The 12,404-nt window shown below is 42.6% G+C and overlaps 1 protein-coding gene across 1 annotated transcript in view; it reads left to right on the top strand.

The window, feature by feature from the left end:
* Nucleotides 1-12,404, top strand: part of LOC119428911 (sodium channel protein type 2 subunit alpha) — a 79,710-nt gene that overhangs the window by 38,116 nt on the left and 29,190 nt on the right. Inside the window, exons 12-17 of the mRNA XM_037696608.1 lie at nucleotides 894-1,232; nucleotides 3,166-3,298; nucleotides 4,486-4,724; nucleotides 4,798-4,971; nucleotides 5,363-5,719; nucleotides 5,814-6,332. Coding sequence (XP_037552536.1) covers nucleotides 894-1,232; nucleotides 3,166-3,298; nucleotides 4,486-4,724; nucleotides 4,798-4,971; nucleotides 5,363-5,719; nucleotides 5,814-6,332 — 1,761 coding nt within the window. The remainder of the gene's footprint in view (nucleotides 1-893; nucleotides 1,233-3,165; nucleotides 3,299-4,485; nucleotides 4,725-4,797; nucleotides 4,972-5,362; nucleotides 5,720-5,813; nucleotides 6,333-12,404) is intronic.

Genomic DNA, 12,404 nt, shown 5'->3' with positions numbered 1-12,404 from the left:
ATATATATATATATATATATATAAGAATATTTAAGTTTTCACTTTGTGCTAATTGTGCTCGCTTTATAACCCCCTGGCATTATTGGCTTGTTCATTTTGATTTTTAATGTGGATATTGATTTTACTGTTTTGTTAACACTTTTATTATCAATTTTAAAAAAGAAGAAAGAAAAACAATCTCCGATATCATTCATAAACTCTACGTTAACTTACCCCGGGAGGAAAAACTCCAGGCTTTTGGGTCCAGAAAGGTTAATTACTTTCAGGTTAAATTACTGAGAGGTTCTTAACCTAGGGGTAAAAGTGTGCCATAAAAGCCATCATCAATGGAGCTCCGAGACCTCGGTTCACTATGGCAACCGCATGGGGGAAAAGCAGTCTGTTGCTATGGTGATAGACTGAGTTTCACTTATCTCTCCTTCTGGTAAATGTACAATTTAAGGTTTCCTGTTTTCCACCACCCTAAAAGCACAAGAGCAACTATTTTAAGAGGTAGTGGTGGTGCAGAGGTTAGAGAGGGTGGACCTGTGATTGGAGAGTCACCGGTCAACTCCACGGTTCAACTCCCCGTACCGACATCAAAATGTGGGTGGAAAAGATGAAACACCCACACCTGCGTCCACCCTCATTTGCCCCACTCTGGGCCCATGAGCAAGGCCCTTAAACCCCCCAGCTGATTCCCGGGCACCTTGGATGGCAGCCCACTGCTCACATGTGCAATGGGAAAAGTGCAGAGAATTAATTTCCCCGTTGGGGATTAATAGAGTACAATAAAAAACAAATTGTCTCTTGAGCGACAATCGTTTTGTTGAGGATTGTCATAAGGTAGACGGTCTGAACTAGGAATACTTTTGAGAATACTTCTAAGAGGACTTTTTGTATCCATTTCCCAGTCCCTCCTCAGTGTTCGCGGCACCCTGTTCTCACCTCGGAGGAACAGCCGAGCCAGCCTCTTCAGCTTCCGTGGCCGAGCGCGCGACATGGGCTCGGAGAACGACTTCGCCGACGACGAGCACAGCACCTTCGAGGAAAGCGACAGTCGCCGCGGCTCCTTGTTCGTGCCGCGACGCCTCGAGCGCCGCTGCAGCGCCGTGAGCCAGACCAGCCTTGTGGCGCCGCGGATTGTGCTGCCCGCCAACGGCAAGATGCACTGCTCCGTAGACTGCAACGGAGTGGTGTCGCTGGTCGGTGGGACGTCCGTAACCTCTCCTGTAGGTCTCCTGCTGCCGGAGGTGACAACCGTTTCATGGTTTATTTTCTCATTATCTTCCTTTGAGTTTTTAACTTTATTGTTTTCTTCATTCCTATTTTCTTTGTTTTATATGCCAGTCAAAGTTGGACATATTGTGGTATAGTCTCCGTCCGTACATCCAGAACTTTTCTATTGTCTGAGCCATAACTTATTATTTGCTCAAGCTAATCTAATGAAACTTGATATGCATCATCACTAGACATAAATGTTTACTAGGCATAAATGTCTAGTGATGATGACGTAAATTTACATACGCTTTTCATTACCCAAGATTCAAGGTCAAATTTAAAACAAGGTATTTTCTTGTCCAGACCCTAACGTCTGACCAGCTCAAGATAATTTTAACAAAGCTTGGTGAGTTGGTTTGTATCTGTACCACCACTACACGATGAGTTGCATAATCTTTTCATCACCCTAGCTTCAGGGTGACAAATCAAGGTCAACGTTACAACAAAGTCTTTACTTGTCCGGATCCTAATTTCTCATGTGCTCAAGATAATTTAACAAAAATGGCGTCTTGCATAATCTCATCACCTCAGCTCTAAGGTCAGGGTCAAAGGTTATACATGGTCATGGCTTGTCTGGGCCATTGCTATAGATTCTAGTAATTCTGTATACATTAGTCCCTCGCTACTTCGCGGTTCGTTTTTCGCGAACTCGCTCCATCGTGGTTTTTCCAAGTAAGATTGGGCATGGCACGCTATTGGCTGATTGATGGATGAGCCGCATGATCAGCATGGAATTTATATTTAAAATAAATTATTTAAAATTATTTAGCACCTGCTGCACCTGTGTGCAGCCCACAGCTGCAGAAAAAGCTTCCTCCTGCAGCTGATCTCCGTGCAGAGCGGAGGAGTGGGCGTGGCCAAGAATGCTTGCAGGTGGCTGAGAGCAGCAGAGGGATAGAGAGGGAAATCATGACATTCTGTGCTCTTTTAGAGCGTTTGAGTTTAGATACATTGTTTAGAGTATTGCAATAGTGTGGGAAGGGTTTAAACCACCTTAATATACTAAAATAAACTACTACTTCCTACTTGTACTACTATTCCTACATCACGGTTTTTCACTTATCGCAGGGCTTCAGGGTACGGATCCCCCGCGATAAACGAGGGACTACTGTACATACCTGCAAACTTGTCACTTTTTGGCAAAATTTTCTCATTTCAAGCAAAAATATGTAATTTGCGTGAATCATCTAAATCCGAAGAAAAAATATTCAGGGGGTTGTCAGAGGTATGGTAGATGGCATAATTTCCCATTGGCTGGACTTGCATAATGCTAAGCTAGCGCTACATAAGTCGTGCTAGCTAGCTTGCAACCTGTGCTCGCAACAAAGCTTGTGCTAGCTCGCAAGCACTAAGCTAGCTCACTTGCATAGTGCTACGTAAGTGCGCTAAGCTAGCTGTGTATGTCTTAAATACATTATATGTTAGTACATGTCTTTTTTACCTGAAACATTTTGTCTTTTCCTCAATTTTTTTCTTGTAGTATACCAGAATGCTTAATTTACATGTTAAAAATCACAAAATCTTTGGTGGGGGGTCGTCTGTGCCCCCCACTCCACTATAGGTGCTAGGTTTGTCACCTTTTCATCCTTAGTGAGTTTGCAGGTATGTGTATAATAGTTTATCGATGGGTGCATGATGTACCTTTTGCGGTATTCTTATTTTGTTTGTATGAAATTCTTCAACAAAACTCAAGTTTTCCCTCATCTCTTATCAACCTGCATGTTCCATAAATGCCTTTAATCCCTTCATTTTTAAGAGTAAATTTTATCAAGATTAACAAGGGATCAAAGCTGTGCGGGTGATGCTTGAAGCATGAACTGTTATTTTAGACTCGGCATCTAAACGTTTCTGAAAAAATGTCTCTTACATTTTTTTATTCAAATAAAGTTTTCTTTCTTTTTCCAGGGAACAACAACAGATACAGAGATAAAGAAGCGTAGGTCGGGTTTCTTCCAGCCATCCATGGACTATTTAGAAGAACCAGGGGGCCGGCCGAGGGCCATGAGTGTGGCCAGTATCCTTACCAACACAATGGAAGGTAAATTAAAGAAGTGATTAATGTCTATAAAAGAAGAAACAAACATCCGTGGAGCTTTCGCACACCGCCTGTAATAATGAGCGCTTCTCGGTGCGACAACACTCACTGATGGCAGTAATGTACCTAAAACAAGCAACATTTGTTTAATTGGTACCGTGGCAGCAGTCTGGACGATAATGTGTTGACTGTGAAACAGCAACTGTGGCCTGAAACTTTTAAAATCCACTTGACTGTGGGTTCCAAAACAGGTTTATTTTGTACGGTTGTTATGAAAATTTGTCTGTTATCTGTAAATTATCATCAATAAAGCACATTTTAACTATTACCTCTCATGCAGGTTTTGTTTTGAATTGGGGATGCACGATATTATCGGCATGGTATCGGTATCGGCCGATATTGGCGTCAAAGTTAAATATTGGACATCGGCCATTCCATCAAAATAACTCATCGATATAAAAGATGCTGTTTTTGTATGACAACCCAGTGACAAGGATGCCTGCTGCTACATCGTCCCCAGTCAGATATTTTTCCGACGTAGCCTTACCCGAGTTCCAAGCCGTCATTTCCGACGTCATTGAGAAGCTAATAGCCGATAGCACTTGGGTGAGTTTTACCACAGATGTTTGGACGTCAAGTGTTAGCCCCGTTAGCATGATCAGTCTTACAGCACAATAGATGGAGAAAAACTTTGAACTTAAAGAGGCTGTCCTTCGTGCACAAGAGTACAGAGGATCCCACACTGCAGCTTTAGGAACCTGGAACAAGCCTCCACAAGTGAGACAGCATTGCAGGTGACTAATGCTAATAACATTTAACACTTTTCATTTAATATAAGTTAAAGTGCTATGCATATCATATGGCTGTTATTCAATATATGTCACCAGCTCTTACAGCTGTGACACAGTTTTTATAGCAAATAAGCCTAAATAAGAGAGAGGGCTATGTTCTGACAAAGGAACGTATATTAAAAATATCGGTTATCAGCCACAAATCCAATATCGTGCATCCCTAGTTTGAGTTGTAAATTAAGCAAACTTAAATGACAGTACCAAATCATTCTTTGAAACCAAACCAACCTTTTGGACCAATCCTGTTGCCCAACTCTAATAGGGACAACAATGTGTGAAGAAGAATACCATCATCTTTAGTAAAAAAAAAAAAAACCTAACTTTGTTCTCATTTTCCAGAGCTTGAAGAGTCCAGACAGAAGTGCCCGCCCTGCTGGTATCGATTCGCTAACACCTGTCTGATCTGGGATTGCTGTCCTGCATGGCTGAAAATCAAAGACGTTGTCAGCACGGTGGTCATGGACCCGTTTGTAGACCTGACCATCACCATTTGCATCGTCCTCAACACCCTGTTCATGGCCATGGAGCACTACCCCATGACCAAAGAGTTCGATAACGTCCTCTCAGTTGGAAACCTGGCAAGTATTTATCCATGAAAAAAAAAGCTCAAATAAATTAGCTGATTGATGACAGCTTTTTCCTCCACATCAGGTGTTCACCGGCATCTTCACAGCAGAGATGTGCTTCAAGATTATCGCCCTGGATCCCTACTACTACTTCCAGGAGGGCTGGAACATCTTCGACGGCATCATCGTTAGCCTCAGCCTGATGGAGCTCGGCTTGGCCAACGTGGAAGGCCTGTCTGTACTCAGGTCCTTTAGATTGGTAAGACTGGAAAGTGAATGGAATACTGTAAATTAATTATTATGTCACATACTTGAGCATTTTACTGTTTTTAAAGTACACCGACTAAAAGTTAGGTACCCAAACTAAGTGGTGGAAGTGACATGATGTGTTGATGTACATGATGTACGTCATTGCCCTAGAATGCATTGCACCGGTACAAGAATGGAAACGTCCTTAGATGAAAAATGTAATAAACATGTAAAGAATTTTAAGTATTATGGGGTTGTCATGTTTCATAAACATCAACTTGTAGTAGAATATAGAAATGCATATCAAGGCCAACATGTGCAAGTAGTCCAAGACCCCTTTAAAAATTTGTCGACTGTAATCCAACACGTGACCTTTCTTTGTAACTTTCCTCACCAACCAGCTGAGGGTCTTCAAACTGGCCAAGTCGTGGCCCACGCTCAACATGCTCATCAAGATCATTGGTAACTCTGTCGGCGCTCTGGGCAACTTGACTCTTGTGCTGGCCATCATCGTGTTCATCTTTGCCGTGGTGGGCATGCAGCTGTTCGGGAAGAGCTACAAGGAGTGCGTGTGCAAGATTTCTGAGGACTGCGAGCTGCCGCGCTGGCACATGCACGACTTCTTCCACTCCTTCCTCATCGTGTTCCGGGTGCTGTGTGGCGAATGGATCGAGACCATGTGGGACTGCATGGAGGTAGCGGGGCAGACCATGTGCATAATTGTCTTCATGATGGTCATGGTCATAGGAAACCTTGTGGTATGACTTTTTACCTAGTTTTATGTTTTGTGTTTCTGTCGTTGGATAAACTGTCTTATTTACAGGTTTGCTACTAAACCCGTTTCCCTTCTAGGTTCTGAATCTTTTCCTGGCTCTCCTCCTGAGCTCATTTAGCGCCGACAACCTGGCAGCGACTGACGAAGACAGCGAGATGAACAACCTGCAGATCGCCGTGGGTCGCATCCAACGGGGCATCTCGTACATTAAGTCCAAAGTGCAGCAGTTCCTCCGGAGCCTCTGCTTTGGCGGCGGCAAGGGCTTGGCTCTGGCAGAAGAGAGCAAACCCCTGGACGAGCTGCACAGCAACGGCAAGGGCAACTGCATTTCTAACCACACTCCACTGGAGATCACCAAAGACCCTGATGGGATGTACCTGGTGGAGGGCAACGGGAGGCCAGGAGAAGGGCTGGTGGTTGGGGTAGGTGGGGATACCACGGGCAAGTACCCAATGGAGGAATGTGACTATATGTCGTTTATTCACAACCCCAGCCTGACTGTGACGGTGCCCATAGCTGTGGGCGAGTCAGACTTCGAGAACTTAAACACGGAAGATTTCAGCAGCGATTCGTCTGACCTGGAGGGCAGCAAAGAGGTAAGATAAGTGACTGCATGACTGATGGTTGCCATTTTGTTGAGTCGCTCAGCTTTTAATAATTTATTTAACTTAATGAGCTCTCTAATGTCTCTATTAATTAACACTTGTGGCAAATCAGGGTGCGAGCATGTTCAGATCTGAATAGAGACGGCCACTTGGAGCAATTTTCTGAAAGTCAAGCAGTTTGAAAACAACACAAGTGCTGACTCATAGGTACATGAATCACGTTGGAGTCTTATTGCAAGACTTAAGAGTCTTGGCAGCAAAACTAGAAGCAGCATCGGTAAATAATGAATCGGATATGCCTTTGTCCTGGAAACAGGGTCATGAGTTATGTGTATTTATTAGACTGCATTGTCCTACCCACATATTTAAGAGTTTTAACTTTCTGTATCAGCCTTTATTGTTACATATTTATTTACCAGTGTTTATAGAAAATGTTATAAAGGACACTGCCAATTGTTCCAAATATTCTTATTTTATTTATAGACAGTTGCTATTTTTGTAATTCGTCACCCTTTCTGTCGGAGCAAATAGTTGGTGTTGCTGTTCCGTGCTGTCATCAGGACTGTGCTCCCTGGTGATGGGAATCTGCCACTGTGTGTGTTGTGCCAGTTCCCTGTGGATCAAAACAACCCAGGAGTCTATTTCTAGCCACGACGCCACATGCTCACGATATGGATAATGCCATTCTTCTCTCGAGTCACTGCCGTTCTTCAAGCTACTGGAAAAAGTGAATCAAAATCAACCAACCCAAAATTGACACATGCATGCTGAGCAAACAAACCTCTGTTCTCTCTTCTAATGTGGAATTTAACACGTAGGTTCTAAGGGTGTAATGGTACCTAAGTCATGGTTCGGTACGTTCGGTATTTATATGTGGTTTGGAGATGAATGTGTGTGGAGGTAAATGAGGGCACAGATTGTGTTGTAAAGCGCTTTAAGTATCTTGATTAGAAAGAAAGGCGCTATACAAGTACAAGTCATTTACGTAGCTATGTGTTTGTGTTAGTGTGAGAAGCAGGGATATTGAATGAATATACTGATGGGAGGCCTGTCGCAATAAACAATAAATCAGTTAATCGTATGATAAATGAAAATTATCTACCTCATTTTCATTTATCAATTTTATCGTTTCTTCGTATCTCTCTTTCTGAAGACAATGGATGACAAAAAGTTCAACTCCGGTGCTCTTCACTGACCCCTCCCTTTCTCTTTTCTCTTTAAAATCTGTTTTAACCGTCCAAAATCATGCTTTTGGATCGTTAAAAGAAGCTAAGCTGAGGAGCTAAGCTAACAGGCCGACCTCAGGAAAAAAAACTCCGTCTTGTCGAAGCTCCAAAATTCACGGTTGAAACTCGTACCTTTGTGTAAAAAGTTGTTTTTCTCTGCAAAATGAAGCTGAGAACGTATTTACTGTTTTTTTGATTAAAAGATTTGTGTGAAAAATGCTATGCTAAAGAGCTCAAACCACACTGAGCGTCCGCCATTTTGAGAACCAAATAGAGACAGCCCATGTCACGTCAAGGGACCTCCCTCCCATTTTTCTTAGAGAGATGCTGCTCGCTCCCTCACTATCCATCCATCAGTTCAAACAGTCTTATGCTGCCATCTGGTGGTCAAAAAATGGTACTACACTCAAAACAAATTAACCATTTCTTCCTAAATTTGACAATAATTTATTATCGTTTATCGCAATAATTTCTGAGACAATTAATCGCCCAGCGAAATTTGTTATCGTGACAGGTCTAACTGATGGCTAGCCGCAGTAGTTTTCAAACTGTTGCTTGTTTGATAGAACTGCTTGCCATACCTGCACCTTCTGTCTGCCACCTGTGTGGGTGCCCATGTTCAGCGGCACCACTGAGCTTTTTTCACACAGCTGATTTGAATTAAACAGGCAGACTTCTACAAGTTATTCTGAACCGACCATACTTTGTTTACTGTAAAGTGTTTAGATAGTATTTTTTGTCACAGGTCTCTGTTGTAAATGAGTCCTTGTGACTCAGTGAAACTAACCTGTATGAATAAAGGTTGAATGAAAAAATGTTTGTAGCTGTTTCGCAAGATTCTCTTATTTGTCTTTTGCCTGCTTTGATGCTTTCTGCTGACAGATACGTGGGGTGTATCGGTACATATATCAGCTTTAAAGTCACAGTTATGTATTTTCATTGCAATTACATTGAGAGAAACAAATCTTTATAGTATGCAGTAAGTATGTAACTACATAACAGAAGCTTTGGATATGTCATGGGATCTTCAGCGTGTACTTGCTTTTATAAAGCTGGTGTGATTTGCTGATGACTTGGTTCTATTCATAGACAGATTTAAGTTTCTAATATTTCCAAACTGACACTTTTACAAACAAAGTATGGTCTTTGCTGCTATAAAAGCTCCTCTGGCGTTTGTTATAAATTCAGCCTGTTCTGAATTCTTAGTGAGTGTCTGTTGAATGCTACAGGCAACTGGGTTTGTGCTTCAGGTTTCTCTTTGGGCCAGTTATGTTTACATTTGAGTGATGCCATTTCAAATAATTAAATTCTACTTGGAGCCAGCTATAGTCCCTGTAGCTTCAACGATAAATCCTTTGTTCTAACCGCCTTTCTTTCATTGCAATTGACTAAAAAAACATCATGTTCCCAATAGTAGTCCCTCGTTTAGTCTTGAGGGTTACGTTCTGGATCCACCCCCGCGCACGTGATAAGCGTAAATCCACGAAGTAGGGACATTATATTTATTTTTGTATTTATATATATTTTAAGGCTTTATAAACCCTACCCACACTTTTGCAATGTTCTAAACTCTTAAACCTACGTCATTTTAAGAACATACGCATATATGAACATGTATATGTACTGGGCAGCACGGTGGAGCAACTGGTAGAGCTGCTTCCTCTAAGCAAGCAGGACCCCAGTTCAAATCCCGGTCCGGGGGCCTTTCTGGGTGGAGTTTGCTTGTTCTCTTCGTGCATGCGTGGGTTTTCTCCGGGTACTCCAGTTTCCTCCCACAGACCAAAAACATGCTTGTTAGGCTGATTGGTAACTCTAAATTGTAACTAGGTGTGAGTGAGAAAGCGAATGGTTGTTTGTCTCCATGTGTCCCTGTGATGGACTTGCGACCCATTCAGGGTGTACCCCGCCCCTCGCACAGTGATTGCCGAACATGGGCACCAGTGACCCCCGTGACCTAAAGTGGAAGAAGTGGGTAAAAGATAATGGATGGTATATGTACTGTACAGTAGCTACTGCAAAATTTTATATGGGAACTCGCCAGCATTGGTCCGGTTCTGGCTGGCCTTCTGCAGCCATTGAGCACCAAGATCTAGCCGGAACTTTGGAGAGCCAGCACAGAACTACACAATAGTCCCGATCGAGTCCAAATAATCCAGAGGAATACGGATGATAAAAGTCCGAGTGGGCTCTGGAGAGAATGCCAGACCTCCGGGTGGCGCCTCCCTGCCTCGTAGGCCTTGTGGGCCAGTGGGCGGCACTCATTCAGGGATGAGTCTGGAGGTCTCGTTCTGGTCCGATTCCCGCTCTGTTCCATGCGGCTCTTTGGATCCACTGGGTGCCGAACTCACTATGAATAAGGACCAAACTTTTTCGGATAGGATCAAAACTTTCCCTCCATTTCAGCAGAAGGCAACGACTAGAAGCGCAGTTGCTTCTGGGTGGGGCACTGATGGCTTCTGGGAAATATAGTCCTTTTGAGTGGCGCCTTTCCAAAGTTTTATTCGTTAACTTTTTACTTACAAAATCCCATACTGTCCCAATCACATGAATAATAAAGTTGACAACCGTGTGTCGCGTACAATCTTACTTTGAAAAACCGCAAAAGAGCGAGTCTGCAAAAGTCGAACTGCGAAGTAGCGAGGGACTTCTGTAATGTGGATGGGGCGTCTTAGAGCTTTGGTCTGTTTGTGTTCTCCATGCTTTTGTTGTGGTGTTGCTTCGTGCGTGTTATTTTTTTTTTCTTTTTAAGTTGCGTGGAACATGTGTACATGTTTAAAACCCAACGCCGCATTAATTCGATACACGTGTACCGAACCAAGAAACCCCTACCAAAACTTTAGGCATGGATCAGTGTACCATTACACCATTACCTACCAGATACTTGGTAAAACCCATATAATGGACATGTGGTGTATATTATATGCGTGAGAGAAGTATCATGTGTCGTGTCCAGAAAACTTTTTTCTTACATTTTAACGTATATACGTATAATAAGAAACATGTTTAAATGAAAACAGAACTCATTCTTCAGGATGACCAGTGAAGGCAGACTTTGGCTTGTATGCTGGTTTTTGGTGTTTAAGACTTACTGTGTTTAATCCCCTCGTTTGTTATTGCAGCTGTTTTACAGGCGGTCTCAAGGTTTTCAGTGAGAAGAGAATTGTAAGATCACTTTATTGCACTAACCATGAGGACTGCCTCATATACAGACAACATATTTTTTCTCATACCTTCAGTGGATTGCCTATTTTTGTTTTTTGCCTGGTCTGCCCTCCATCCCCCCCGTCCACCCCAGCTACCTCCCCACCACCCTCTTTGCCTTATACCCCCACCCCATACAGCAACACAATCCTATAATCATTTACTTTTCCCCTAATCCCCTTTCCCCTCTCATAATTAACCCTGAAGCATCGGGCTGTATTGCAGTTACAGCCCATTAGGAACGAGCACCCTACTATCCATTGATCGACAAACTCATCTAACATGATCTTTGCTTTTGATTTCATTGCTTGATTTTGACTTGGTTTTGGGACTTGATTGGCATCCAACACGCCGAGCTTGAGAATGTTGGAGAGGAGGCGAAGGAGAATGTTGAGGAAGGTTAAAAATTTTAAAAAGAAGGAATGGAGGAATGAATTTTGCTGTTGACTTGACAAAATTCATTTGTCTGGTTCATAGTTCATGCACACACACAGAAAATGTTTGCTGTCCATACTTTGCTGTGTTATTCAAGTGATCGTGGAATGATGAAAGACTCTTTCCAAGGTGATCATTTTGACCAAAAACATGAGTATATGTTCATTTCTGCAAGGTTGCAAAAGAGATAACACAAAGATGATACTAAATCAGTTGACTATGAAGAAAAGCTACATTAGGGTTTGTTTGTTTCAAATTAGCTATAAGTTTTTTTTTTTTAAATCTTAAAATTTGGGCAACTACCAAAGATGTGTGGAGGACTGGAAGAGTCAAAATCAGGAACAAATATAAAAATATATAAATGGCTGAGATTTATGTATAAAAAAATTAAAATGTATGTGTGTATGTATGTGTATATATATATATATATATATATATATATATATATATATACTAAATATATATACTAAATATATATATATACTAAATATATAAATATATATACTAAATATATAAATATTAACACCTTGGTGCGCTTTTCCTCAGTGTTTCCCCAACCGTTATAAAAGCGGGAAGCCCCACCCGGTCAACAGAACCAAGTGCCCCGCCTACCATACACCCCCCATCGACAACTGTTGGTATTGATGTAATGCCGGATGTAATACAAAAATGCAACTGATGTACTGCTCCATGCCCCCGTCGACAACTGTCTGTATTGATGTAGCGCGGGACGCAATACAAACATGCTAGCAAAAATGTTACTGATGTGCCGCTCCATGTCCCCCCCTCGACAATTACTGGCAGTGACGTAGTGCTAAGCTAGTGGGAAGGCTACACAGCATAGCACTAAGCTAGCAGGCGGGCAACACAGCATTGCACTAAGCTAGCGGGCAGGCAACACAGCATAGCACTAAGCTATCGGGCGGGCAACACGTCATTACACTAAGCTAGCGGGCGGGCAACACAGCATAGTGCTTAGCTAGTGGGCGGGCAATACAGCATAGTCCTAAGCTAGCGAGCGGGCAACATAGCATAGCACTAAGCTAGTGGATGGGCAATACAGCATAGCACTAAGCTAGCGGGCAGGCAACACAGCATAGCACTAAGCTAGTAGGCAGGCAATACAGCATAGCACTAAGCTAGTGGGCAGGCAGCACAGCATAGCACTAAGCTAGTGGGCAGGCAACACAGCATAGCACTA

Source organism: Nematolebias whitei, chromosome 23, assembly GCF_014905685.2.
Source record: "Nematolebias whitei isolate Nwh7 chromosome 23, NemWhi1, whole genome shotgun sequence".
NCBI classification, from domain to species: Eukaryota; Metazoa; Chordata; class Actinopteri; order Cyprinodontiformes; family Rivulidae; genus Nematolebias; species Nematolebias whitei.
Note: the sequence above shows the minus strand (reverse complement) of the source record. Positions and strands in the feature narration are given on the sequence as shown.